At 48.5% G+C, this 27,363-nt stretch overlaps 1 protein-coding gene across 9 annotated transcripts; it reads left to right on the top strand.

Annotated features, from left to right (window-relative positions):
- STX16 (syntaxin 16) lies at positions 1-26,957 on the top strand. Of its 9 annotated transcripts, none has more exons than XM_047851887.1 (10): positions 1-949; positions 8,718-8,753; positions 8,905-8,916; positions 16,184-16,291; positions 16,702-16,842; positions 18,008-18,173; positions 19,309-19,400; positions 19,960-20,103; positions 21,350-21,430; positions 23,849-26,957. In XM_047851887.1, the coding sequence occupies exons 1-10, from the start codon at positions 818-820 to the stop codon at positions 23,951-23,953; spliced, it is 1,017 nt and encodes a 338-aa protein (XP_047707843.1). In that variant the 5' UTR covers positions 1-817; the 3' UTR covers positions 23,954-26,957. The 9 variants fall into 9 exon arrangements, with proteins under 9 accessions (XP_047707843.1, XP_047707846.1, XP_047707847.1 ...); XM_047851890.1 differs by having other exon boundaries at positions 422-898; XM_047851893.1 differs by lacking the exon at positions 8,718-8,753 and adding an exon at positions 15,943-16,058 and having other exon boundaries at positions 425-898.
- Positions 26,958-27,363: the final 406 nt, after the last annotated feature.

Here is a 27,363-nt window from a genome sequence, read left to right as displayed (position 1 = left end):
CGGACAGGAAGAGGGCCAGGGGGGACGCCAGAACCCGGGACCACAGCGCGGAAACGGCCCGGGGCTGAGCTGCAGTCAGATCCGGGGATGGAGGGAGCCGGAGAAGAGGAGTGAGGAGGCCGGGGAGGCAGGCCCTGCTGCCCTCCTGGAGGCCGGCAGGCCGCTGTGGCAGTGGAGGACCGGGCCGCCCAGAGAGGGACGGGGTCAGGAGGTCGGGCCCGGGCCTCAGCAGGCCCAGACGAGGCCCAAGAAGGGAGTACCAGGCGCCCTGGAGTTCAGGGCCCAGGCCTTGCCTCGGCTTGTCCAAAGGAGGCCTAGGCCAGGCCTCTGGTGGGGAAACTGAGTCACAGGCAGGCCTCAGGGCACGGCCTGGACGCGTGTGAGCCAAGTGAGGGGTAGGGGGCACAGCCCCTGGGGGGGGTCTCCGAGACTAAGGGGGGTAGGGGGCTTCAGGGCCTCCCAGCCCACCGCCGGATTGGCGAGTGAGACGCTTGTAGATCCAAGGTTGGATTGGGGTGGGGTCTCTGGGACGTTGGCTAGCGAGGCGAGGATTGGGGGGATTCAAGTGCTTAGAGATCGAAGGCAGGCCTTGAGTAGGGGGAGTCAGACAATTGGAAAGCCGAGGTGGTTATTTGGGGAGGGGTCTCGGCGCCTGGGCGAAGCGCAAAGCTGCGCCCGCCTGGCTCGAGGCCTTGTCCAGGCAGGTGTCTGTGAAGGGTGGGCCCGACCCGGCCAGGCCAAGAGCAAGAAAAGTGAACAAACCAGGAGTGCTAAGTGGGCGGGGGGCCCCTGAGCGGGGGGTCACAAAGGGTGAGACATGGCCACCAGGCGTTTAACCGACGCTTTCTTGTTGTTGCGGAATAATTCCATCCAAAACCGGCAGCTGTTAGCCGAGCAAGTGAGTAGTTACACCACCTCCAGCCCTCTGCATTCACGTAGCATTGCTGCGGTGAGTCTCCCGGCGGCCTCTCCGACACACGCACCGTGTGCACAGCGGCTCTGCCTGTCTGTCTGTCTCTTGTCTGTCTCTCTGTTTAAAAAAAAAAAAAGAGAAGAAGAAGAATGAGACTAAGAATAATCCGAAGTGGAAGGTCTCTGGGCGAGGGGCCGGGGACGTGTACAACCCTGGATGGGGAAGAAAAAGCAAAAACAAAAACAGTTTTAGGCCCCTGCTCCACCTCTGCCTTTGCCCTCTCTCTCTCTTCACTTCCGCAACCCTCCTCCCCCGCCTCCCTCCCGCCCCGGGCGTCACTGCCCGACAGGCCGCCTCCGATTTACATGTGTTTTAACACGGAGATTTGGAAAAATTGGGGCCTTCCGGAAGCCTTTTTGTCTCGTTTTGTGTTTAAGCCCCCGCCCTCCCCCTCCCCCCATACGGAGCCTCACTTTGGGTTGCGAGATCGCGGAGCCCGTATCTTTGCAAATGAACGACACCCTCCCCCAAATGAGGAAGCAGTTGGGGTGTGTGTGTGTGTGTGTGTGTTTTGTTGTTGTTTCACCCGTTTTCTTTTAATGGCCTCGCGGCCCTCTGTGGGGCCCTGTTCCCTATGAATAATTGCTTCACTGTTTTTCCTGGGGGCTCCTGTTTGGGAGACTAAGGTGCTAGGTTCTTCGTTTTCCATTTCCCAGACAGGAAATTAAGCTTCTCCCTCCATTCGAACTTTAAAAAAAAAAAAACAAAAAAAAACCCAAACATGTATGTATGTGAAAATTAACCTTCAGAATAGCACATGCTTTTTGATTTAATTAATCTGAACCTTTCTTTAGAGCAGCGGTAGGATCTTTTAGAGGGAGGGCCTGGGAAGATTGCCGAGGGGCTTTTTTTGTTTGTTTTTGACGAGGTCTACTTACCTTTTCTGAGCTTCAGTTTCTGGCTCTTTCTTGCTCTGGTAAATCAGGGCCCGGGCTGCATGGTCTGTGCAAGACCGTGATTAGCTCTGGAAGATCTTAAATTGAAAAGTGAAGTTAGGAAACTAGTTTGTAGTGGGGGGGGGGGGTGCTCCTTGCTATAAACAGGCTAGGTTTGAATAGAAGCAGCCTTGGAGGATGAAGGAAATAAAGTCACCCCCAAACCAGACTCTGAGGGACTATACTTGAAATACACAGCGCTGGGGACCTCACAGTGATTTCACCTATTAGGGACTGTATTACCTTTTAATTTTTTTCCTTTATGGCCTTACTGAATGCTTCAGAAAAATCATGCCATGTGTCTTGATGAGTGACAAAGACAGTTTTTCCCTTTTGTAACTCACAAGTGGAAAATGTCTTTGGCCATATTGCTTCTATGGAAAAGCTCTTGTAAGCCGCGTGTGCACAGTTTCAGGAATAAAATCGTGCAAATTCAGGTCAAAGGGCATAGAAAACAGGGACGGGGTATGTTTAGATTTGTATTTACTTAAGAATTTGAAGTTGTTTTTTGCATCTATAAACTGAAGAAGAAATGGTATTGTACCGAAAGAGGTGTAAATGAAAACGGGCTAATTCCAGTGCTGATTTTTTGAAAAGAGTGCTCTGAAATAAGCCAAGAATTAGAGAGTAGAAATTGAATTAATAAAATTCCTCAGTGGAACTTTAGTTTTATCAAACAAGATGTAAAAATTGCATATTCCTCAAATGCTTGGTTTTATGCTCCCTGATGGGGGGCGGGGGGGGGGGGCGGTGAACAACAGAACCAAAACTCGGGTTAATGTTTCTAAGGTATCGGTTTTAATTTATTGAAACAACGTTGTTTGCTTTTAAATTTTTCATCGTATAAAGTTCAAAACACCCTGAACTGTTGGGTAACATGAGACTTTTATTATCATTATTATTAATCATTAAGTCAGACAGTTTAAAAACCTGGTGTCTGAGCCGGGCAGCTTTTTAAAAGTGCATCTCTGAGTCAGACCGATTTTTAAATTGGTTTTCTAAGGTAGGCCATTAGAAAATATACGTATAAGCTAACTCAAATAATTAAACATGGATAGCTAAAGTCTATAATTTGGAAAATTAGATATGTCAAAAAAGGTATAGATACATTTAGCTAACTCAGGCAATTTCTGGAAAATAGGTTTCTGAATCAAACTATACATATCTAAGTCAGAACATTAGAACGATATTTTCTGTATGTTTCACCATTTAAAATGTTACATAATGATATTAGTCTCTGAAATTTTTTCTCAGCTTATAAGCAATCAGATCATTTAAAATATCCTTGTAGTCAATTCAGACTATCTAAAAAATAGAATTTGCAAGTAAACAAAAATGGTTTGCTTAAGTTAGAGTTAAAAAGCCCCACCTATTAATATTTTTAATTGTGTGCATTAAGAAAACACATGACATGTCAAATTTTTGTCAAGTGTTCAGGGGTGAAGTACCACATCTTCAGTCTGCTTCCAATCAACTCACCAGAAACTGTTCTACACACACACACACACACACACACACACACACACACACACACAAAATCAAACATGACAAGATGTTAACATGACTAAGTAGAGGGTATGATTTTTTCAACTTTTCTGGAAGTTGGAAAAGTGCTTTAAGCATTTGGGGGGGGGTGGGGGGAGCCATGTCTAACACAATTTTTTAAAACTTTATCCAGTAACTTCTGCAGCATTTTTCACTGCATGTTTAGCTCATAGAAAATTTAACACCTCATTTCTGAATTGCAAATTTCAAAACCATGTAGCAAATCAAACAAAATCAAAGTTATTAAATTTGAATATGGACTGGGTCTTAGGTGACATTAAGAAATAATTAGTTAATTAAGCTAATTAGAATTAATCAAATTTGTTAATTTTATTAGAGAATACCTAACTGAAATGTTGAGTCGTGAAATGAGTAAAATGCAACTTACTTTGTATATTTAACCCCCCACAAATGAAACAAATAAGGCAAAATGTTACTGGTTGTTAAGTCTACTGATGGATATGTGGGGTGACATTATACATACATTTTACATATTTTTCAGTATGTTTGAAAAATTAGAAATAAAAACTTAAAAGATATATACAGGGCATATTAAAAACGTGAGCAAAATAATTAAAAGGAGGCAATTTGCAAATACCTGATAAAACTCAGATTCATGAAAAAGGAAGCAGCTAAATTCTAGAGTTTAATTTAAAAAAATCATAACCTGAAATTTCTAGTTCCTAGCTAGAAGAAAAAGCTGCAGAAGTTGATTTCCATGTGTGTTTGTTACCTCACACACAACCCAAAATAAATAAAAAAATCACATCGAACTGCTAGTTTGGGGGAGGGGGGTCAGGGGGCTTTTGTTTTCAAGTTTTAAAGCTGAATTTTCACATCCTTATTTAAGGAAAAGGCTGTGATTTTTTGATTTGATTAGAAGGCTGTGTGCACGTGTGTGCCTCACACACCTCAAAACACAGGACACCCAAAGCAATATCGTTCAAGAAACTTAAACATGCATTTCACTGCATCCTAGTTTAAGGGGAAAAAACCCAGAAGTTCTCTGGTGGCGACGGTGGGCTTGCTCTGTGCGCCCGCAGACATGCATGCTGAAACAGGTTGATGCAGCATTCAGGCAAATCTGTCACAGCTAAGCAGGAATTTAAGGAGGATGTGCAGCGACAAAGCAAGCCGAGTCCCCAGGGCCAGCAGAGACCTAAAGATCCTTGACCCGACATCCCAGCTGTGATAACCCTTATGCCTCCCTTCCTCGACCACATTCTGTGATGGCTACAGGGGAATCCAGCAGCCAGTCAGTCCCAAACAGCCTTTGCCTGCATGCACCCCAAGTCTGTACCTTGTATCCTGTGGTCCTAGCTCTGGTTCTGGCCCTCAGGGTCTCTGACACGGGAAGCCTCTTCCTTCTTCTGCCTGATAACCCTGCAGCCTTCTCCTTGCCGAGAGCTTTCTCTATCTAGCTCAGCAGCCCCGGCTCACACAGCCTGGTTAAGTTTCTTGCCTGTGAATGAAATCTAGTTTTCCTCTCTGCCTTTTAAAGTTTAGCAGCCAGAGCTGAACAAAATTCTCCTTGATTGTGGTTTTGCTTGTATTGATATTGGTAAAACTAATTGTTAGAAACAGACAGGGGTTGATTTTGTTTGTTTGTTTTGTTTTGTTTTGTTTTGTAGACTTGCAGCAAAATGCAACTGTTGGCGTTTCTCGTTCATTGTGTTTGGGCCTCAGTCCTAGATCCCCCATCATTGTTGTGCCTCACGGCAGTGTGCAATAAAGGAAAAGAGCACTGGACTCCGAGTCTGGCGATTTAGGGTTAAGTCTCACTCTGTGGCTGACTCTGACTCAGAATGTGTCTTTAGGCTCCTTGGTCTCTTCCGACATCTTTTGCCTTATTTATAAGTTGAGGGGTTTGAGTTAGGTGGTTTCCGAGGGCCGTACGGATTCAACAATGCCTTCTTGAGTTCTGGTCCGGTACATGGTTTCCCCTGACCAAGGCACACAGCCCTCGGAGCCCTAGTTTCAATTTGAAAAGGAGAAATAGTCCACAGCGTCGCTGTGCCCGCTGGGCCAGCGTCGTGCAAAAATCCTTGGAAGTGGCTCCAGGACCTCGCTGACCTAACTTTGACGCTGTATCAGCCAAGTGCAGGGTTGAAGGCACCGCCTCATTCAAGCAGTTACAGGCAGCTTGGCTTTAAGGAGCTCAAGTGAATTTACAAAGTAAAATAATCATTCAGGAAAATGTGTGAAGTCTCAAACGAATGAATGAAAAGTAGTTGTTGAGTTGCTGTTCTGACCTTGATGAGGTGCCGTATGACGCCTTTGGTCTGGAATGGGTCTAAGAGAGGGTTTGGAGCCACGCGGTTAGTGTTGACTTGCCTGATCTATCCTGTGCTTTAAAATAATGCGTAATCTATCAATGGAAGCTGGAGTTAATTGGTCTTAGATTAGTTTGAAACCGCATTATTTTTAATAAAACGTGGTGTGCTTTAGGGGGAGAAAAGATACTGAGGATTAACTAAGGTTATAAGAAACCTGAAGTCCTTCAGTCTTGACTGTAACGTAAGCCGAGATTTATTGAGAGCTTACTATGTGCCTGGCTCTGGGCTCCGGGCGTGTGGGCACCTTCTGTATGCAGCCTCACAGAGCTCTTGTCACACGGGTGTTGTTGTTTTTCTCACGATACAGATAAGGGAACTAAGGTTTGGAGGGCGTTAGGGAGCTTGTCCAGTGCCCCCCACCTAGAGAGTCCGGGAGCTGGGCTGGGGCCTCGGGCCAACCGGGCCCCAGAGCCCTGTGCTAACCCACTGGGCTGCAGTACTGTTTGTCGCTGCACATCCCGGAATGTGGAAGGACCCATCGTTTAAGTCTTGGGGGTGTTTTTTCCTTACAGTAGGGTAGCATCTTTCTGTGTCTTGCTCTCCAGCCATGCATAACTGCGTTTTTACTAGCATATTGAAGGTCCTAGTCCCCACTGAGTCTGTTGGAAAATTAGTCCTCTGTCTTTAGAATCCAAGTATGAAATCATTGTATATTTCTCTTTGGAGCTGTTTGCTTTCCTGCCTCTAAAGATTCCCTTTGAGCAGTGAGGCTTACTTGAGAATAAGGGTACTTTGTTGGATAAAAGAGAAGCAAACTTTTATTTTGGCAGTAACGGAAATAAAGTAAATATCACGATAGCGTAGACCTGTGCTTCCAAGTCATTTTGCTCAACTTTTCCAGACTTCCTGAGTAAACACAGATGGGTTTCCACTTATTTTTCAGTTTTATGTAGAAAGTTCGTTAGACTATAAATTCCACATGCTACTTGGAGTTTTCAGTATTTGCTTGGTTATATGCCATTGGCAGGTCAAAAACCTAGATTTAGACATTGTAAAGATTTAGAAGGTGGTGATGTGTAGTAACGTGTTTTCATTTGGCTGTATTTTGGTTTTTCCTCATGGTAATTCTAAATGTTTTCATTTGTTTCTTGACCAGATTTTCTGGTAATTTGATGGCAGGGGGGGGTTTGAACACCCTCTATTTTTAAGTAGCAAAATGGGGGGGAGGTAGGTGGGGACTCTTTGGGAAGCTGACCTCTGAATTTAATTCCCGATGTGTTACGGTGGTAGCTGACTATCACTAATAATAATTTCCTGAACTGTTGATAAAATTAGAGATGCTGGGGGGGGGGGGGGTGGCGGGGAAGAGGCCTGAACACCTGGGTCTGTCGTCCCCTTCTGAGCCATAAAACTCTGTGACGCTGGGAAAATGGATTTATACATTCCGCAGCATAGTTTTCTTACTTACAACAAAAAGAGGCTTTATCTAGTCCGTGATTCTGATTTCACCTCTTATCAGCCAGTAATTGTAAAAACCGAAAGATCAGGGTGTGTGCTGGGTTAATAATCCAAGAGGACAGGCTCACGTGTAGCAGAGACCTTACCCGAGGCTCGCAGTGGTACTTTGTTCGAAGATTCGATGCCAAGTAGCCACTGCAGAAGGGACAGAGGTACAGGCTGAGATACCGAAGTTAGGGGTTCTGCCCTCTGTCCTGTTCTATTAATAAAAACAATGCAGTGCTTTCTGCATGAAAATGTTAAGCTCTTAAAAAATAAGAACACTGTCTTTTTTTCTTCTTAAAGCAAAAGGTAATTAAATCAGATTTCCATTTGACACTGTCTTCTCTATTAAAATTTTCTAGTACTCCTGTTATGGCAGGGTGTGTATATAAATATCATTCTCTTTGTTCTCGTGGCAAGTTGTAGAAGGAATGAAGACGACTTTCAGCTTTATAATGTCAGCTAATTGAATTTTTACATGGAGGAATACTGCTTGATTACACTTTTTATTACTGTCATTGTTTAATAATATTTTGGTCCTGACAGACCAGTTTCATTTGCACTATTAATTTTTAAATAAGGAACTTACGTTTTTTAATTTTCTAAATTTACTGCTGAACATAAAAAAAAAAACACAGTTGGTGATTGAAATTTACCACAAATTATTTCAGTGATCAATAACACAAAAAAGTAAAAAAAAAAAAAAAAAAAAGCCCTAGTTCTTTAGATTGTCTACCATTGGTAAATGTCTGTTCAGAAGCTAGAGTTCCATGTCGATCTAAAAAAGAACCTTTAGTTTTGAATTGAAACTTAATCCTCTGGCTGCCGGTGCTTCTTCCTCCCTGTTCCCCCCTTAGGAAAATCTCTCGTTCTCGTTCTCGTTTTGTTTTGTTTTGTTTACTTGCTTTGATAATGGCTTTACCAATAACTGTGTGCTTTCTCGACTGATAATAATAAATGGCAAGCAAATGGGGGCGAGTTTTTCTTTTCTCTTACCACCTGTGTCTCTCTCCGGGGAAGAAGGGTTTCTCGGCTGGCTTATTACCGCGGATAAAGCCGTGTCTGCGGGATTGAATTTGTAGAGACCTTACACGTGCGGTCACTCAAATATGATCTGAACGCAGCCATAGACCATTTCTGTGGGTTGTCCATTTGCTAATTCTGCTGCATTTGCAGGGCTCATTTACATGCTAAAATAGACACTTCTTGGACCCGGTAAAACTGCATTGTAGCTTTGCTCTCAAACTATTGTATCTTCCTAAGGGAAATTTAGAATATTGTATGTGGTATTTGATACTGATCGAACGGATTAGCATTATATTGTTGTGAGACTAAAGCAAGTGTATTTTATTTGCTTTATGGTATTTTAATTTTTACAACTGCTTATTGTTTCCTATCTCATTCACCGAAACTACAATCACGGTAAATAAAAAAAAAAAAAAAAAATACATGTGTATTGATGTAGCTTTTTTTCTTTTTTTTTTAAAGGAGCAATCAAAAGGGGGAGATTTTTTAAATGCCTTGGTTAGTGGATCTTTATTTTTAGTCAACTTTAGAGCTGTTTAAAATCAAAGTGTTTCTCAACTGACCATGCCTTGTCTGTCTGTCCCCATCCTTCTTTCTTTCCTGCTATCCCTAACTGGATGGGACTGATGGGAACAACATGTCTCTTCAGGAGCTGGACGAGGTATTGTGTTTTGAATATTTCTGTATGTTAGTTAATAAAATTATGTCTTTTTTTTTTTTTTTTGAAGTCTTTGGTCATATACAGAATACTAACAGAGCTGATACACGTTTTAGCGTTTCTTTTGACTACTCATAATTGTTGTGTTTATCAGTTTGGTCTTCAGGATGTCTTAATATATTTTCACCCCAGGTAAATTGGTGGCTTAGAGAACAGTTTAAGGACCAATTATTTGCCACGCTTGGGAAAGTGTCTCAACTTGAGAAATAAATAGTAAAGGTTGAGTGAGCCTTTTCTTGAACTTACAAAAAGCCAGATCGTTTTTAGGATTGTGTGTATAACCTCCTGCTTTCTGCGAAGCGTGCTGCTTGCTTTCTGCGCAGCAAGGCTGCTCAGGTAGAGTGTGGAGGACATGGTGTCTGTCTGGCGAGAGCCCCAAGGAAGCGGGCTCACAACCTGGGGGCCTGCCGGCGAGGCTTCGCGGTCACGGTCACGTGCCGGGGTGAGGCCGGCGACCCTCTGTGTGTGCTCGTCACTGCAGGGTCCCCTCTTTGCCCCCTTCCCTTCCCAGCAGCGCACGTTCGGCCTTCTCAAGACTTAACTAGCAACTCACCGAGAAGACGGACAGGGTGCATGTTCCTAGCACTGTAGTCTAGAAGCGCTAATGAAAGGGTTGAGGCAAAAAGGGATTGAACTGTGGCTGTCAGTCTTGTGTCTCTCTGACCCATTTCCGCTGTGGAAGGATAAAAATATTTTTTCCTGAGGGTAGACCTTTTAAAAAGTAACAGAGAGGAGGTATTTGGGGGTTTTGTTTATTGCAATTCAGATGGGACCACCGAGGTGGGATTCGGGTGACTGTCTTCAGAACCAGTGGAGCTCCTGACTAGTAGATGAAGATCTACCTGTACGTTCTACAAGCCGTTTTAACTGGTCAGTGGTAGGAACAGATGGGGAACAACCTGCTGCATAGCCTTCGTCGAGAGCTGGTTAAAGAAATTGGATAGCGTCTTGATTCCCTGTACCTCGAAGGGTGCGGTCCCTCCGTGGGGCCGCAGCCGACTGAGCTCCGGGGCGCATCACCGAGTGGGAAGGAGCCTGATGCGAACTGGTGTGGAAGCTGTGCCTTCCCGCTCTTCTGGGCTTTGTTGTTGAGAAGAGCAACTCCCATTTACGCTTGGGTGTGCTTAGAAATTTCTGAAGAGACGAAGTAGACAGTTAACAGTGGATCCCTTCCAGGAAAAGTCTGGGATGGAAGAGAAACTTCCTCTCTATCGCATACCCTTTTCTTAGGTTGGATATCTGGTTCTAAAACCTGTGCATGCGCTACTTCTGTCATTAAAAAACAACTAGTACTTGGGGCGCCCGGGTGGCTCAGTCGGTTGAGCGTCCGACTTCAGCTCAGGTCATGATCTCACGGTCCATGGGTTCGAGCCCCGCGTCAGGCTCTGTGCTGACAGCTCGGAGCCCGGAGCCTGCTTCGGATTCTGTGTCCCCTCCACCCCCCACCCCGCTCTCTGCCCCTCCCCTTCTCACACTCTGTCTCTAAAAAATGAATAAATGTTTAAAAAAATATATTAAAACAAAACAGAAAAAACCTAGTATTTAAAAACAGCTACCCTTAAGCGAGTAGCTCATTGATCCCGGTGTCTTGGCCTCCCTGCCAGCACTGGGCCCGGGCCGGGGCCCCAGCCCTGGCCCTGGAGAGCTAGGAAGTGACTGCAGCTCCCCGACAGTGGAGTTAAGCGTCTCTGGGGCACAGTGGACAGGATGTGCCTGGGTTTGCCGACCAGACTCGAAAGGCATGAAGGCCTGGGGGCTGAGAGCGGAGGCCTTTTAGATTAGATGCAGCCCCTTCTTGAACAGTTGGGGGCTACGGCTCCCAGAAGGAAGTGTGAGATGGGGGATAGATAACAAACCACAGAAGAACAGAAGTCAAAGAAACACTGGCCACTTTCCACGTGAGGAGCACATCTACGGTCATGTTACTTAGGGGTCTGCCCCGGGAGCCGAGTTCCAGTCTTGCCTCCCTCTTCAGAAACTGGCTACCCACAGTGGGAACCAGCAGCCCTTCTGCTTGTCTTCTTAGCTTCTGGGTGTTTAAAGGGGGTCTCCACATCCTGTCACCAGAGACGCTGCCCGGAGGGCCACTTGGCCCCACGCGACTCCCGTGCTTCTGGGATTCTCTAGACTCAGTCAGCCTTCATTCTGGGTCCACATGGCCACCTCGTCCTCGTGAGCACTTCACTTGGCCCTTCTTGTCCTCTGTCCGGGACCGTTGTATCTTTTATGAAGTTAGCTTCCGGAATTGTACGTGACCTGGGTTTTGTCTACTTCGTTCACTGCTTGTGTTTATTGTTGACCCAGCTAATCACAATGGCACATTTCTTACCATTCAGCTCCAGGTGCTGGGTTAGGAGCTGGGGGTGTTGGGGCTTGGTGTCTAGAGCCCTGCTTCACCACAGCCGCCGCAGGGCTTGGGGTCGGTGTCTTCTGGGGATAGTGAGAGTGACACACGGGTTCTGGGCGTGAGTTAGAAGCCCACCCCTCTGGAGTTGAGGCCCGAGCAGAATTTCCTGACCGCATCCCTCGGGTCCCCCAGAGTGAAGCCATCTGGTGGCACCTTACAGGGTGCCCACGGCAGACTGTCATTCTGCCCGGATCAACTTGAAAATCTGCGCCCCGGGGATCCCGCTCTACGTCTTTCTCCACAAGTAGCAATGGGGTGTCCCTAAGGAAGAAGCACACCCGCCGTTTACTTTCTTACCCAGAGAAGTGTCTGGCCCTCTGCTTTGTTCCCTGCTCTCATCTACTTCTCTTCCTGTAACAGAGTCGTCTCCCAGGCTGTTGGGTCTTTATCCTGGGCAGGGCACGGTGACATGGTGGGGACATGGGGGCCGCAGGCTGGGCCCGCTGGTCACCTGCTTGGAAAGTCTCTATCCAGGGGGGCGGGCTTAGTGTCCATGTTTGTACAACAGGGGGCAGTCCTCTCCGAGGGCTTGTTGTTGGGGTACAGGGCTCCCGTCAGTGGAAGGACAGCAGCGGCAGCACAGGCCATCATTGCTGCCCGAGTTTTTAAGGGTGTGAACAATAGTTGAGAGAAAAGGAAAACCCGTGAAACCAGCAGCACTTATATCTGGGTGGTAGGATTCTCTGATTTTTGTTTTTGTTCTCTTTTCTTTTTGTATCTTTCTGTTATTTATTTTTCACACACTTAAAAAAAAGTGTCTCTCTTGGACATTTAGTGTCTCACAACCAGAAAGATTAGTCACTGTTTAAATGATCACAGATTTAAAAATCAAACACACTGCAGTGCTGACACCCCCTGATTCTTTTTTATCCACGTGCTTTTTTACTCCCTCAAAAACCTGAGACTTCTGAAGCCTAACCATCTGTGAGCAAAGTCCCCCAGCCATCTCGAGCCCAGCGAGTCGTGCTTGTGGTCTGACTTCATCATACACACCCCTGGGTTGTCTCACATGGAGGCGAGAGCGGCCAGGCTGTGCGTTTCAGCGTCCCTTCAGGACTCGCTAAGTGCCCGCCGCCACAAACCATCCAGAATTGTCAGTATTGTTTCTCGTTACCAATCCATTATGATGGAACTTAGTTTATTTTATTTGTGTTCAGATATGGGGTCGGGGGGGGGGGGGGCATATGTCAGACTTTGCTAATCTCTGCGGAGGCTTTGCTGTGTCCTTAATCTTACAGGACACCAAATCAGCCTTCTTGTAAAGGCAGGGTTTCCAAAGAGTAGAAAGGCTCTAGGTTTGCGGCAGCCGGATTTATAAGAAGAGGATGCGTGTGCGCGCGTTCCTTCCGTAGATCAGGAACTTGTCCGTGCCGTCTGGTGCTCGTTAAGGGACAAGTGTCGGCATCTAAAGTGGACCAAGGGCAAAGGTAACTGTAGGGAGACCAGCAAGGAGCCCTGTGGGCGTGCGGTTTGGAACATCTGTTGGAATTTTCCTGCATCGATGACCCCGGGTCCAGCGCACCCCCAAATCAGAGCCCCAAATCAGAGACAAGAATTCTGAAATTCTCCTCAGAATTTTTACTGATTTTTTTTTTATTGAAAAAATACAGAAAAGTTTTTGTTTTTGTTTTTGTTTTTATTTCAGAAGCACAAGTTCATTTTAGAAAAGCTTTATAGACCAGGATCGTCCTATGTTCAGAGAGGGGACTAAGTTGAAATTCAGCAAAGGATAAGCAAGGAGAATAAAAGATCTGGCAGGTTTTAAAAAGCCTGTCTTGACTGAAAGGGCAACTTGAAAACTGACGGGATCATCCTGGATCTTAAGAAAATAAGAAAACACGTTTTCAAATGTGAAGTGAGGTTGAAAGGGGGCGATTGTTTTGCACGTAACATAGATTTTGTTAATGTTCATATTTGTTTCTATTTCAAGTAGTTGACATTTCTCTTCAATTATGTTTTTCCCTTCTCAAAACGATGTGGGTTTTTTTTTTTTTTTCATTTTGAATTCATACTGGTAAAATAAAGGACACAGTTCATCTGAGTACTGCTGAATTTCTTTATCAGGATGAGCTATGGCTATAGACTCTATGGGGAAAGGGACAATTTTTCCAATATTTAAAGTTTGCAGCCCCAAAGACTGCGTAGACTATCTTACTGGCAAAATCCTGATCCGATGTGGGGAAGCCAGGGCCAGCTTTTTGAGCTGGGATCTGTCACTTTGGGGTGGGGATCTCTTAATTAGCAAGCTTCCTCAGAGCGTTGAAAGAGAACGTGTTGGCCCCAGTTTTAACTTATACGCATTTGGTGGGGGGGGCTGGGGGGGACGGACACAACTCTTGGGTAAAACCAGGTACCGCTTAAAAAAGGTGGGTCCACTTCAGCTGACTTCATGTGTGATTGAAGTTTCAGGAAAGTCGATTTGTTTCAGAAAAGTCGATACTGATTACTACGCAGGTAAATTTAGATGAATACCACCTCTGTATCTTTTTTAATGTATTTTTATAAACAGTAAAAACAGTACAAAAAAGGTCATGAGCTTAAAAGCCTACATAAAGTATTGCTCTATTGAAAATGATATACTAATAAAATGAGTATATAGATTATATAATAATAATCTAGATTAGATAATAAGCTGGCATCGAGGAAATTCTGTGACCCATGAAGAGGTACCTTAGCAGTTTTGGGGTTTGCTTTGTATAAACAGCTGGAGGTTTGAGTTCAGGTTCTGCTCCAGGAGACAGACCCACAGCTCTCTGTGTCCCGCACGAGTTGGCTGTGTGGTCTGTCCCTCCTGCCTTGGTCAGTATGTCCTGTGCAGAGTTGCATACCTTTCCGTGACTTCAGAGCAGGAGTTTGAGGAATAAACGGCTCGACTTCTCCCGGTCTGTTCCTGCTCTGTGTACGATGAGGTCTGAGCCCCGTTGCTGTACCCGCAGGTGGTCAGTGAGAGAGGCCGCTTTATGTTGAGACTCTTGTGCTCACTGGGAGCTGGTCCCCTCTCCCTGGTACGGTTTGGTGGGGGGCGGGTCCAGGCCTGTGTTTCGTGGTGGTGGTTCAGTCTGAGGGCTTGCCGTCCTGATTTGTTTTCTTAGCAAATTGCAATTCTATTTCACGGGCCTTCCAAAATGAGTGGCAGCCTGTGGAGGAGATGGGGCCTCTGGAGTCATTGGACCCAGTTTTAATCTGTCACATAATAGCTCTGTGACCTTGGGCAAGCTACTTAACTTTTCTGAGTTTCAATTTCCTCATTTACAGATTGGAATAACAGTTCCTAGCTCACCTAGTTTCCGTGAGGATTAAAACAATAAAAAGAATAGAAGATTCCTACTGGTGAACTCTTGAAAACAAACAGGGTGGCTGTGGTTGAGAATTGCCACTTTGTGCACCCAGCGCCCCAGATTGTGCAGGTCGGATGACACACAGTTTGTCTGTGACCCGAGATGACTCTGTGGTCCTGTAGGGTCCACGCGCTGGCGGAATGCTGGTGACTTAATCACGACTCAGAGACGCTCGGGGAGCAGTTACGAGGGTTCTGGTGTCTTCGGTGTGGTCATTGCACGCGCTGTGATCCGGGAACACACAGAATGTCCTAAGCCCGTGGGGGCGGGGCCTGGCAGGGGCGGGGGGTGGGGGGGGGGGCAGCTGCAAGATGCCAATTTGCTTGTAGGAATTTTTCTGTAAACTGTTTAGCATAGAAGAATTCTTTGAATGTAGGTTTTTGCTTATGTCACATTTTTTCCCTTTATCTGTTGATTTTTAAATTTTGTCTTGTTTCCTTATTAGAAAAGCAAACAAGTATCTGCTGAATGAATGAAAACATAACTTTAGGTACATGCAAGGAAGGGGGGGGGGAAGAAAAGCAACATAAATTCTTCACCCAATGCCACAGTATGGTTTAGGGCATTTACAAAGTATTACCTGTAAAGACTTTTATATTACTGTTTTCCATTATTTTTCAATCATCATTTGGATCTTTGGAAACTGGCATTTATAAATTCTGAACTCCGGAGGGCACCTCCAGATGGCTCTCCACCCGTTCACTGCCTCAAGGCAAGCCAGCAGCTTAACTCAGCCAGGCCCGGCCTTCCCTCCCCGGGTCTTCAAGGTTTTCGAAGCCAGTGTCTGAGACCCGGGAAAAGAACCAGAGCTCTGGGGTATCATTTCAAAATAAGTGAAAACACCGCGTGTGGACACTGAACTGAAGAAAGGAAGCGACAGGCAGACTTGCGTTGAGATTTTTGAGGATTGCTTTTGCATGGTGGGTGATTTGCTGATCATTTCAGGCAGTTCTTTGAGACATTTTAACACATGGTTAATGACCTTGTGACCAAGATGAGTGGCTCAGTCCCATTTCCCAAATAAGCGAAACGTGTGTAAGTAAACCTTGCTCCTCCTGAACACTTTGTGTGAGTTCCGTTTGTAGCCTCGTATTTTTTTGTTTCACTTGTATCTGCTCGCATTAATTGTTGAGGTTCTTGCCATCCTGTCCGTACGTAGTGCTAGTGATAAGAGGTCTTTCTGTTAAGGCTCTTCTGTTGATTTTTTTTATTACATTTCTATAGCCAGATCAAGTCAAATTCATGTTCACAAGTATGTCCAAGAAAATTAAGAACTGGTGCATGAAAAGATAGAACACAATCCCAAATGCTAGCAGTGCCAAAGCAAGCTTATGATACAGGCAAGTGCACTTACGCCTGCATTTCTTGGTCTTCTCAGGGAGTGACATTTGGAAGGGTGTGAGAGCGTGCTCATCAAAATGGAACCTGAGTAACTTTTTTCCCATGTCCCTTTATTTCCCTGTAGCTTGCCGACGACCGTATGGCTCTGGTGTCGGGCATTAGCTTAGATCCAGAAGCAGCAATCGGCGTGACAAAGCGGTCGCCCCCTAAGTGGGTGGACGGAGTGGACGAAGTAAGTGGGATGTTAGTTTCGCGCGATCCGATTTTTTTAAGTAACGGTATGACGCCGACACGCGTAAAGGTGCTTTTGCCGTAAGAAGCGTGACGACACGGTGAACGCAGGCACCTGGAAGTAATCCCGCCTTAGGGTCGCTCGCCTTACACCCCACCGGAAAAGGGGGTGTGAGCCGGTGGTTTGGGCTTCAGTGGGAGTGGCCTGGATTAGAGAGAGAGACTCAAGCACCATGTCATGAGCAGTGGGATTTGAACGTCGATAATCTGAATGCAAAGTCGCTCACGCGTCGGTGAGACTACAAGTTGGCTGAAGCCCGGACCCTGTGCTCTAGAGTGTAGCTGATCGTCTCAGAGGCAGGCAGATGCCTGGCAGGCGGCTCTGCAGCTTTGGTGGTTTCATTTGCGTAGATACAGTACGACGTTGGCCGGATCAAACAGAAAATGAAGGAATTAGCCAGCCTTCACGACCAGCATTTAAACAGGCCCACCCTGGACGACAGCAGCGAGCAGGAACACGCCATTGAAATCACCGCCCAAGAGATCACTCAGGTGAGGGTGGGACTGGGTCCCCAGGCCGGAGTGGGCAGTTCCCGGCCCCCTCAGAGGCCGGAGCGTGGCACAGCTCTCAGATCGCACCTCCCTTCCCCAGAGTTACGCTTCCCCGCCCGCAGCCCACCAAGAGACTTGAGACCCCGGGCTCCCCCAGGTTATCAGCCTGTGTCCCTGTGTCTTAGACGAGTGGGGACTCTTTCCCCAGTTGTTGGTACCTGCCACCGTGAGCTGATGTAAAAATAAACTCAGAGCATTGCTGAGTTCAGTCACTTGACCTAGAGATGTATAAGTTCTTATATTAGTGCTTACAAATTGCTCATGTTACAAAATGGTCCTCGTAATTGGAAAAGATTGGGAACTTGCGCTGCCCGAGGCTGGGGTGTATTAGCATCTTCGAGAAACTTAGCACCCTAGAAACATTCCTGGTAAAATGTTAAATTTGAGCAATTTAAAAAAGTGTGTATTTATTTGAGAGAGAGAAAGAGAGAGAGACACTGACTGAGCAGGAGAAGGACAGGGAGAGAGAGAGAGAGAGAGAGAGGGAGACACAGAATCCGCAGCAGGCTCCAGGCTCCGAGCTGTCAGCACAGAGCCCGACATGGGGCTCAAACTCACGAAATCATGAGATCATGACCTGAGCCAAAAGCCAGACGCCCAACGGACTGAGACACCCAGGCGCCCCGAATTTGAGTACTTTTTAAATAATCTGACCAGTGGGGAAACCTTCGTGTTTACGTCGTTTACTTGTTTAAATCTCCTGGCGCTCAGAGGTTCTGGGCGCTGGGATGTGTGGGTCCTGGCTCTTCGCAGGGGGTCCGCGCCACGGCTCCCCTTTGCTCCCTTTGCTCCCTCTGCCTCCCGGTGTTCTCGTAGGCGAAGTGGGAACAGTAACGGTAACTGCCGCCTTTGGGTGGTGGCAGGGGCCTGGGGAGAGGACCGTAGTCCCAGAGCAGTGCGTGGCCGGGCGACGGGCCGGAGCGGGTGTGCGCCCCGCCCCGCCCACAGCGTTTGGCCACGCCTGGGAGCCTCGGAGCCTCGGGTTGCTTTGGCCTGTGCGCCTTGGGTGACGCCGGCCTGTGCGAACAGAGCCTCGAGCGCAGCGGCAGTGGCACTCAGGCCCCTCCTCCACGGCTCACTGGGAGCCGTGGCCTCCTTCTCCCAGCTCTTCCACAGGTGCCAGCGCGCCGTGCAGGCTCTGCCCGGCCGGGCCCGCAGGGCCCGCTCCGACCAGGAGGAGCGGCTCCTTCGCAACGTCGTGGCCTCCCTGGCCCAGGCCCTGCAGGAGCTGTCGGCCAGCTTCCGGCGCGCGCAGTCGGGCTACCTCAGACGTGAGTGTCCCCGGGAGTGATGGACGGGATTTCGAGGCATGAAAGTTCCAGCACTAGGACCGCTTTTTGTCTCCATCCTTCCTTTTGGCCGCTAGTTCTCCATTTCGTCCCGAGCCCTCCATCGCCACCCCTATGAGCACGTTTCACAGCTTATGCAACGAAAGGGACCCCCCCTCCTCAACACACACACACCGTGTGAAATGATGCCCGGACCGCGGCCGAGGACGGGGTGTCAGAACAGTTCACATGCAGCAAAAGCAAAACTTACTCTTTGCCAAGCTCGAACAATGTGAAAAGCATTCTAGCACGTTGGCGAGGCCCGTAGCTTCCCAGATGTGGGGTTGGAGGACAGTGCGAACGCGGAGGTAAAAAGTTGCAATCACGCGGAAACTTCATATTTGCAAAACAACTAAAGTATTCGAGTGCCTGAAAATCTTTTCTGGGAGTGGGTGAAATGCTGGCTGCTGGCTGTCCTGGCCAGTGATCCTCTCAGCCTGCCCTGCCCTTTCTTCCTGAACAGTGGCAAGTCTGGTGTCAGCCACGTCCGCGTTCGAATTACCTCATAAACTAGGTTTTTCCTTATTACCACTGCAATCAGTAATGTCCCCACATACTCAAAAAAAAAAAAAAAAACAACCAAAAACAAAAACAAAAAAAACCAAAAAAAAACCTAGTTCCCCCTCCATCTGACAACTGGCATATTTGTATTTTAATTTTATTACTTCTAAAACTTGATTAGGGCCATTTGGAATTGTTACTAGAGATGCTTCTGGAGAGAAATACCGATTTTTTAAAAAAAAATGTTTTGTAACAGCAGTGCGATTAAATATTTCTGCCTCACTTAGCGATGCTCAGATGGTTTCAGTGTCCTTTTGTCACTCACTTGGCATCGAGTGAATTGTACCCATTTGCAGTGTGATTTTTGTCTTGAAAAACGCCAAATGCTTGCATGTTGTTTTATGTTTATAATCTTTACTCTCCCCCCACCTCTGTTGGCGATAGGCTTCTTTTAAAGCTGCTGAGAGTATCTCCATTTTGACTGTTGAGTTTTACTCCAGATTTCCCCTTTTTAATGGCGGCGCAGTAACCAGGACGGTTTACATATTCCAGTAAAGTGAATTCCTATCTATGATAGGCATGAAGAATCGAGAGGAAAGATCCCAGCATTTTTTTGATACAGCAGTACCACTAATGGATGATGGAGACGATAATACTCTCTATGATCGGGTACGTGAAGGGGCTGCAGAACTGACTGCTCCACACTCGCGCTCCGCTCTGTTCCTTCTCTTCATAGACCGTTGGCTTGTGTGCGATGAGATGGGTCAGCGCTGCTTCAGGTAGAGTCTGTGCAGCGGTTGGAGGAGCGGTCGTGGGGGCCATACTGCTTCTCCCTCTGCAGAGGCTACGAGGAGACCTTGCAGTCTTGCCTTCCGGAACCTTCAGGAAAGCAGTCTGCCCACCCCCCACTTGGGGAAGAACCCAGGGAAGCGCAGGGTTCATCCCGCTGGTTTTGCTCCTCGGCCCTGGCGGAGCGGCCGACGTGGGTTCCCCCGCGTCCCCTGCTCGGGCCAGTCGTGCTTTAGATCCTGCGGCGTGTTGTAGGAGTTTGGATCTTGCCTGTCGGGGAAGAATCAGTGCTTGCGTGTTGTTTACCTGCTTTGTGGAAGTGTTTCCAGAATTCGTTCTTTGACTTACGTCTAACATCACACACCATCCCTTTCTGGAGGCGGGGCGGGGGGCGGGGGCGGCCTCCAACGTTCAAACCCTGTATGTTTTGCTTCGCTAGGGTTTTACAGATGACCAGTTAGTGCTGGTGGAACAGAACACGCTGATGGTGGAGGAGAGGGAGCGGGAGATACGCCAGATCGTGCAATCCATTTCTGACCTGAATGAAATCTTTAGGGACCTGGGGGCGATGATCGTGGAGCAGGTACGTGGTTTAGCTCCCTCGTCACTGAGTTTTCCTGCCGTACCTCGGGTCCTTCTTCAGACTTCTGATTCTGCATTCCCGTCGGGGAACAGAATTTGCCCCTCTCCCCCCACGTGTGCACGTATGTACGCGTGTGCGTGCACGTTTACGTAGGTACACGTGCAGATTACGTACACGTGCTAACGTCACTCCCTGTAAAAATACCGAGAGCTTTGTTTCTCTCTTTTTTTTTTTGAAGTAAAAAAACAAATATCCAAAGGTCTCCTCTTCTCCGACCGAACTCCAAGGATGCTCAGGGGACCACCCCGCTTTGGGGGTCTGGTGCCTCCCACTCAGCAATGATTCTGGCAGTAGATAAAGTTTCCCTTCTAATATTGGCAGGTTACTGCGTAATGGCAACGGGAACCACTAGCTTTCAAGTAGAATTAAATTGTTTGTTCGCTGTTACAATCTGATTACGGGGTTTTATTATCTTGCCAGCAGGGATTTGGGTCCCGATCCCCCTGCCACCAGCTGCAGAATGGAGTGTTGAGGCTGTGGAAGATCTAGTTACAATAATTACTCCCGTGGTTCCCAAGGAACTGCTCTTGCTATCTCTACTGATACAGCGTGTTCCATTAAGAGCCCTGTTCTTGCATGTAGCCTGGTGTTCCCTTCTTTCTGTGTGAACCGAGAGATTAAACAATTAAAACCAGAATTCTCCTGGAGGCAAAGGTGTAATTTGACGTGGCGGATTGGAGCTCACTGTCTTTGCTCCGACCCACGGAAGCCTGTGTTGACGTGTGTAGACATGACGGGCAATTTCCAGGCCTAATCATGGCCGGGTCTAGTTTAACCCGCGTTCTCTGCTTACCCGCATCCAAGTATTTACGCAGCGGATGGGCACAGAAGTCAGCCCTTCGCCTCTCAGAGCCTATTTCCACTGAACCGTATGTTGTTTAAAGCCCCAGTAAGTCTGAACGTGGCATATCTTAGAGTGGCTAAATCCAAAAAAGAAATCTCAGTTTGTCAGTATTGCTGTCTCACGAGGTAGACTTTATTGTAACTAACACAGCACTCTGCCATTGAGTGCCTAATATCGCTTGGGGATGGGTTCCAGAGCTTTCCGTGTGCACCTTTACCACCCAGTTAAGTAAAACAGATAATCCCGTGCGTGACGATGTCTGCAGTGTGCCTTTCTCATTTTTGAAGTTCCGTTTTTCCCGTTGGGGTTGTTGATGGTCTGTAACTGTCATTTCTTACTCAGGGTACAGTCCTTGATAGAATTGACTATAACGTCGAGCAGTCCTGCATCAAAACCAAAGACGGCCTGAAGCAGCTTCACAAGGTAATGTCGGATGTTTCGGTAACCTAGAACTCGAGGAGCTGTTCGCAGACACCAAGGCGTCCCAGGAGGACCCTCCGTGTAGCAGCACAAGAACGCACACTAGCGGCTTGTGTGGAGCTGGCCGTGGCGGTCGTTACCCTTGCCCGGCAGGAAACGGTTCCAGGTGCACCTCACACGCGGGTTTGACGTGGCTGAGAACTCCCTCCCGTGACAGGAAATTATAAAGCAGTTGGGCTCTTCTTTGTGTCAGAAAGCGTCTCGCCCTTTGAATCTTGTTTCGGGAAGTCAGGGGAACGGGCATTTGTTAGACGCGCGTCGAACGTCCTGTTGGCTCGTTGGTGCTGACTCGGGGCTCTCTTGTTGTGACGCCCTTCGGCTGGATTGCTGCTGGAGGGTCATTCTGGAGCAGATAAAAATCTCGTCTTCCCTCTTAGTTGCCACGGCGTCTCTGTGTGCTACCTTAAGAGTCGCTTGTTGACGTGAGGCTAGCTCCCTCACCCTTTGCTGGGAAGGTGGCTCTTTCGGGAAGATCTTTCATGATACTTGTTAAAAATAAACGGGAAGCGTCTTCGAAGCCTGGTCGTCAGTGATGAGAAACACACACATGCAGCCGAGGGGATCTCGTGTGCGATTAGGGGCCTGTGTGCTTTGAGAGGGACGAGGACGCTTCACAAAGGAGACAAGTTTCTGTCCGTTTCCTTGTATCTTTGAGACCCAGTGACACTTGGAGCCATAGCATGAGCATTTTTCCAGTCCACTGACGAATCGCTCTGTCGCTCTGCGGAAGCTGGCCGCTCCCCGGCCAGGACGGCCCCGGCTGCGGGTGGTGTCGAGTGCACAGAAGGTGACGCCTGCCGAGGTGTGACCAGAAGCCCTTGACGCTCGCTGCCGCAGCAGGGTGGGAGTGAGACTCCCGGCACCTGGCGAGAACAAGAGGCCCGCCTCAGACGGGCCGAGGGCTCGAAGCTTGCGGACTCGTTTTGCCGCCGGCCTGGTGTACGGGGGTGACCGCCAACTCGAGTTTCCCGCTCTGTAATACCCAGCTTCTGATACGCTGTTGTTAGAGTTTCTTCAATAAAAACTAGTGAAACGTGTCCTCTGATAGAACGCAGACCACGGGCAAAGCTTTCTCCCCAGGAGCGTACAAATCCAGGGGGAACTAAGAGTGTTGTTTCAGGGTCTACTTCATGAATCATTTTGAGAGGTTTTTAAGTCCCGTGCGGCATCGGCTCCGCTGGCGTCCCGGCTTCCTTGTCAGAGAAGTGAGCCAGCCCCGTGTTCCCTCTCACGTCACGTTCTGTCAGCAGCGTGGCTGTCCGTTAGCCGGCCGTCACCTCCTCCGGGGCTGATCGAGCCTCGGGAGTGGCCGCACGCGGGCCCGACTGGCCAGACGGGCTGACCCGTCTAGGCCGCGGTTTCCTCCTGGTGGATGAGTGGCTCCCAGGGGGTAGGTGGGTTCACGTAGGAAGCAGAACTACCAGTCAGGAGGTTGGCGGGGAACAGGGAAGTAAGACAGAAGCGGCTGGATCTTCTCGGCAGACGTGGCCATGAAGCTGCCGCCTTCTTGTCCTTGCCCGTGAAGTAGCCACCCCCCCACCCGCCCCCGGGGAAGCGCAGGGCCTGCTCTTCCTTTCTCTGGGCCAGTCCCCGGGAAGCCGAGGCGGGCCGCCGTTGGGTTTGTGCGCGGCAGGGGAGGTGTGACGGCTGGCGCGTCCGCCCCCTCTCCCGGCCTCCAGGCTGAGGTCTGCGGGTGCGGTGTGCAAGAGGCTGCGGGGTCGGCAGGCGCCTGCCTGTGGTGCCGGCAGAGGCACGGGGAGGGAGGACCGCGGGGCCGGGGGGGGGGGGGGGGGGGGGGGTCTCTCTCTGCACTTGCTACCCGTGGCTCGCTCCTTCCCATTCCCATCTCAAAGGAGGGGTGTGCTCTTGTTTCCAAAGTCAGGGGAGGCGGAAAACACCCTCTGGGGGGCCGTCAGTCCCAGGGGGGGAACCGTAGCCAGTTGTTGGGTGTCATGGTGAAGGAGGGACACGTCCATCCAAGGAACCGTGTCCAGGAACGGGAGGCTCGGGCGGAAAGAGTGGCTCGTCGCAGACGGTGGGAGCAGGCGGGGAAGCGGGCCGGGCCGGCCCTGAGGCAGAGCCGTGGACTCCTCCTGCCAGCCTTTGTCGTAACGGCGGATCCCAGGCCCGGGCTCTGGGGCAGCCCCGGGGGAGATGGGTGGCTCCGGGACCGTGGCACTCGTCCGCTCGTGTCGTGTCGATGAATCGTGCCGGAATTGGCGGGCGGGATTCTGATGACGTAGCCCGTGGCGGAGACGCCAGCTAGGCAGACAGACCCGCAAGCCCAGAACTGGAAGCGGGCGGGCTTGCTATTTGGCTTTTCGGGGAAATGACGGCCTCTCTCCCCTCCTCTTTCTGTAGGCAGAGCAGTATCAGAAGAAGAATCGGAAGATGCTTGTGATTTTAATATTATTTGTCGTCATCATTGTCCTCGTTGTTGTCCTGATCAGCGTGAAGTCTCGCTAGGCGGCCGTGCGGCCACGTGGGCCGCCCGTGTGCGCTCCCGGGCGCGAGGGGCTCGGCCGCCCTGCGGGCACAGCGGAGGCGCGGGCCGCGGACCGCGTGGGGGCGGCGAGCGCCTGCCTGGACCCCTCGTCACGGTCGTGCTCCAGCAGGGGGATGAGCTGCTGTTCCTCCTTCATTGTCAAGAATTTAAGGACCTTTGATGCTGCTGCAGAATAGAGATTGAGTTCTGTCATCAGTTATAATATATATTTTTTTTAGAAAGAGAAAATGAGTTGAATGTTTACAGGCACTCCGCAAGCTGTTCGATACTGTATGTGCATATGCTATTTTTTTAGCAGTCATGTCTGAGCAGCATGTAAAAATAATTTTTGGAAACGTTTTTTAAAAACCGTCTGGTTTTTAAGAAATTTGGTACCAAAAATTTATGAGTAGAGGCAAAAATGCCTCTTCATCTTTCTCTGTATATTTTCCAGTTGAAAACAAACTGAGAAGTCCTTTAAGAATTTATAATCCGTTCCCCATTAACTTAATTTAGCTTTTCCATCACTGTTAACGATCAGAGTAACAAAGTGTGAAAAATAAGAAACCATCATTGATGTTAATTAACACATTTAGATGGGCCAGTTAAAACAGCTTCGTAAGTTTAAATTAATCGTAAATGGACTATTCCTCATTTAGAGTTTGTGCACTGCATTTTCTACTGTAAACCAAAAGGGGTTACCAAACCAAACCACCTAAATTTAAAAGTTGGTGATCTGAACCAACCGCACCTGCAGACGTGAAAAAGGGAAGCTTGGCCGTGTCGTGGAAGTCACCAGAATCAGCCAGTGTGCCCCTGTCCTCGTCCCCAGCCATCCTTGCCCAATCCATTACTTACACACTAACTACATAATGACCTGTTCAAACTAGCCACCATTTAATGAACTGTGAATTTACACAGAGGCCATTCTAAATGGGTCACCCCATTTAGGATTAGTGGATCTCAAATTATTAGCCAAACATCACTCCATTTCAAAGTAGAATATTCCACCAGGGGCATGATTTATCGGCTCTGGCGTTGCTGCTTAACATGCCCAGAAAGTCAGCACGTTCGACAGATTGTGAAAATCTTGAGTAGAAGTCCCTCATTCGTGCGAGCACGAATCAGGTCGCCAGAGTGGGACTTTGCCATTCTCTTACCTATTATCACGATGGTGCTCGAATATATTCCTGGAGCTGTAGAATAATGTGGAAAGCGACGATGGCTCCGAAAGCTCAACTTGCTCACGTTGTTACTTGGTCTTGAGACGCCAGTATAGTTCTGACGGTCTTTGTATAATTTTCGATGGCTTTTCCGTTGTTTTTTACCTCTCCTGAGAAGTTTGCGAAGAGCGTGACCTCCTTAAATGTGCTGTGTTTTATTTGGATCGGTCACACAAAATGTGTCTTTAGAACTGACTTTGAAGTTGTTTCCCGAAACTGAAACGCGAGTCCAGACGTTCAGGTTGTCCAAACAGATCATGGTCTTAGCACCCACACCCGTGCCCCCGCCTGTCGCTTCCCAAGTTCCCGGCCACCACCGGTTTTCTCACGACCGATGTGGCTGTAGGACGATCCGAAGGTGCCCCTGGCATTTCAGGAAATCGCCTGGCATTCCCTGACCAACCATTATGTATTAGGCAAAAAGGTCAGGAAGTAAGACTCCGCCTCCTTGATCACCCCTGACGTGTGCGGCTTCTGCAGATCTTGAGAAGAGCCGCAGGCATTTTCTAGTCACGGCGGGCTTTAATCCGGTGGCCCAGTCGAGACGTTCCTCCGGACCGACTGCTCCCAGGAGCGGGGGCCGTTCAAGGTCACGGGGCTTCCCTCCCCAGCGGTGGACAGTGGCGACAGGAGGCTCGGTGGTCTTAACGTGCAAGGCAAGTGACCCTTTAAGAAAGGATCGCCAGAAAAAAAAAAAAAAAAGAAAAGAAAAAAAAGAAAGGATCACCATTTATTTATATTTATTTTCACTTAACAGGGTGATTGGGGCTGGTTTTTGCCCCCCTCACCCACCAGGGTAAAGTAACGGATCTGACAGAAGTGATCTTGAGGATCTCGAGTGAACTGAGAAAGCAGTGCCCTGCCACAGAAAGCCCGCCCCCCCCCCCCCCCCCCCCCCCCCCCCCCCCGCTGTCTGCTGCCATCACCTTGTCCCCAGGCCACCTTGTCCCCAGGCGGGGAAGCGGCCCCAGGGTGTGTGCTCCTCAAAACACTGTATTTTTCTTTTGAGCCTTTACTTAGGGAAAGATCAGCAGCCTTGGGGGAAGTAAGAGTAGATTGGTCCTGGGGCCCTGGCACCTCAGGGTAACGGGTGATTCTCTGCCGCTGAAGGAGACGGGCTCCTTTTGCTCCAGACGGCCATTGTCCCAGGGAGGGCCGGGCCATTCAGCTCTGTTGGGCTCTGGTGGTAATGATCGCCAGCGCCTGGGACACCACCGGAGAAAGGGGGTGGGGGGGGGAGGGGGAGGCTCCCTCTGGGCAGCCCTGGGCTCGGCCCCTGGACACCTGCCCCCTTGAACGTGTCGGGGGGTGGCTCCGTTGACGGGGCCGGAGAGGAGATAAGGAAACGTTTACCGTCAGGTCTCCAAAGCTCCTGATCTTTCCTGCGATTGTAACAAGTCTACTGTCTCTTGTTGTATTAATTTGGGGGTGGGGGGTGCTGGCTTCGCCATGGGCGTGAAGCGGTGTGTGTCTCTAATTTAACGGATTTACCGCTTTCTCTGCTAATTGAGAGAGCATTATTTATTTGTTTTGACACAAGTGCTTTCAGTGTTTTATCCTAGCTAATGGCTTCTTAAAGGTAATAAAACCCTTCCAACCTAATTGGTCAGATAAGACTTTTTTCCTTGTGTGCTTAAATAAAGCAATTAGTGAAGCGCTTCCATCCAAAATGACTTTTTTTTTTTTTTGTCCTTTTTTAAAACTAATTCACTGTTACTGGAAACTTTTTGTACAATAAAGCAATCATGCGGATTAAAGAGCATCCTGCCGTCCTCGTATTAATTTTAACGATGGGGCTCGTGTTTTCGTCCAATGCATCTGTGTTACAGGAGGGCCTCATCCGTTCTGTGATCGCTTGGGCCAAATGACTGTTTGTTTTGTGTCGGAGGCCTTGCCTCAGCGTCTGAAAGTCCATCCATCTGCCTAATGGACGCTCGCAAAGGGACCGATCTGTCTGCCATCCAGTAGACAAAAGGGAAGGTGCCGTAGAGGCAGATAATTATTTTCCTTATGAAAATGTATGCTTTATATACATACCAGGAAACATTAGGAGACCTTCAAATGAAATTGTGGTGTGTGAGCCTCGTCGAGAAGTAATTCTTACAGCTGGGCTCCGGGAGACTTGCATTTCTAAGTGACTATGAAATGTTTCCTATTCTGTGCCACTG

The sequence above is a fragment of the Prionailurus viverrinus genome, chromosome A3 (genome assembly GCF_022837055.1).
Source record: "Prionailurus viverrinus isolate Anna chromosome A3, UM_Priviv_1.0, whole genome shotgun sequence".
Taxonomy (NCBI): Eukaryota; Metazoa; Chordata; class Mammalia; order Carnivora; family Felidae; genus Prionailurus; species Prionailurus viverrinus.
The sequence above is the reverse complement of the archived record's forward strand: the minus strand, read 5'-3'. Positions and strand labels throughout refer to the sequence as shown.

What these genes read in the sequence shown, in the direction of transcription:
- STX16 (XM_047851887.1), top strand. Translation starts at nt 818, where the DNA reads ATGGCCACCAGGCGTTTAACCGACGCTTTCTTGTTGTTGCGGAATAAT. An exon ending in GCAGTCGGGCTACCTCAGAC is followed by an intron (nt 18,174 to 19,308) that starts GTGAGTGTCCCC and finishes TATCTATGATAG; the next exon opens with GCATGAAGAATCGAGAGGAA. An exon ending in ATAATACTCTCTATGATCGG is followed by an intron (nt 19,401 to 19,959) that starts GTACGTGAAGGG and finishes TTGCTTCGCTAG; the next exon opens with GGTTTTACAGATGACCAGTT.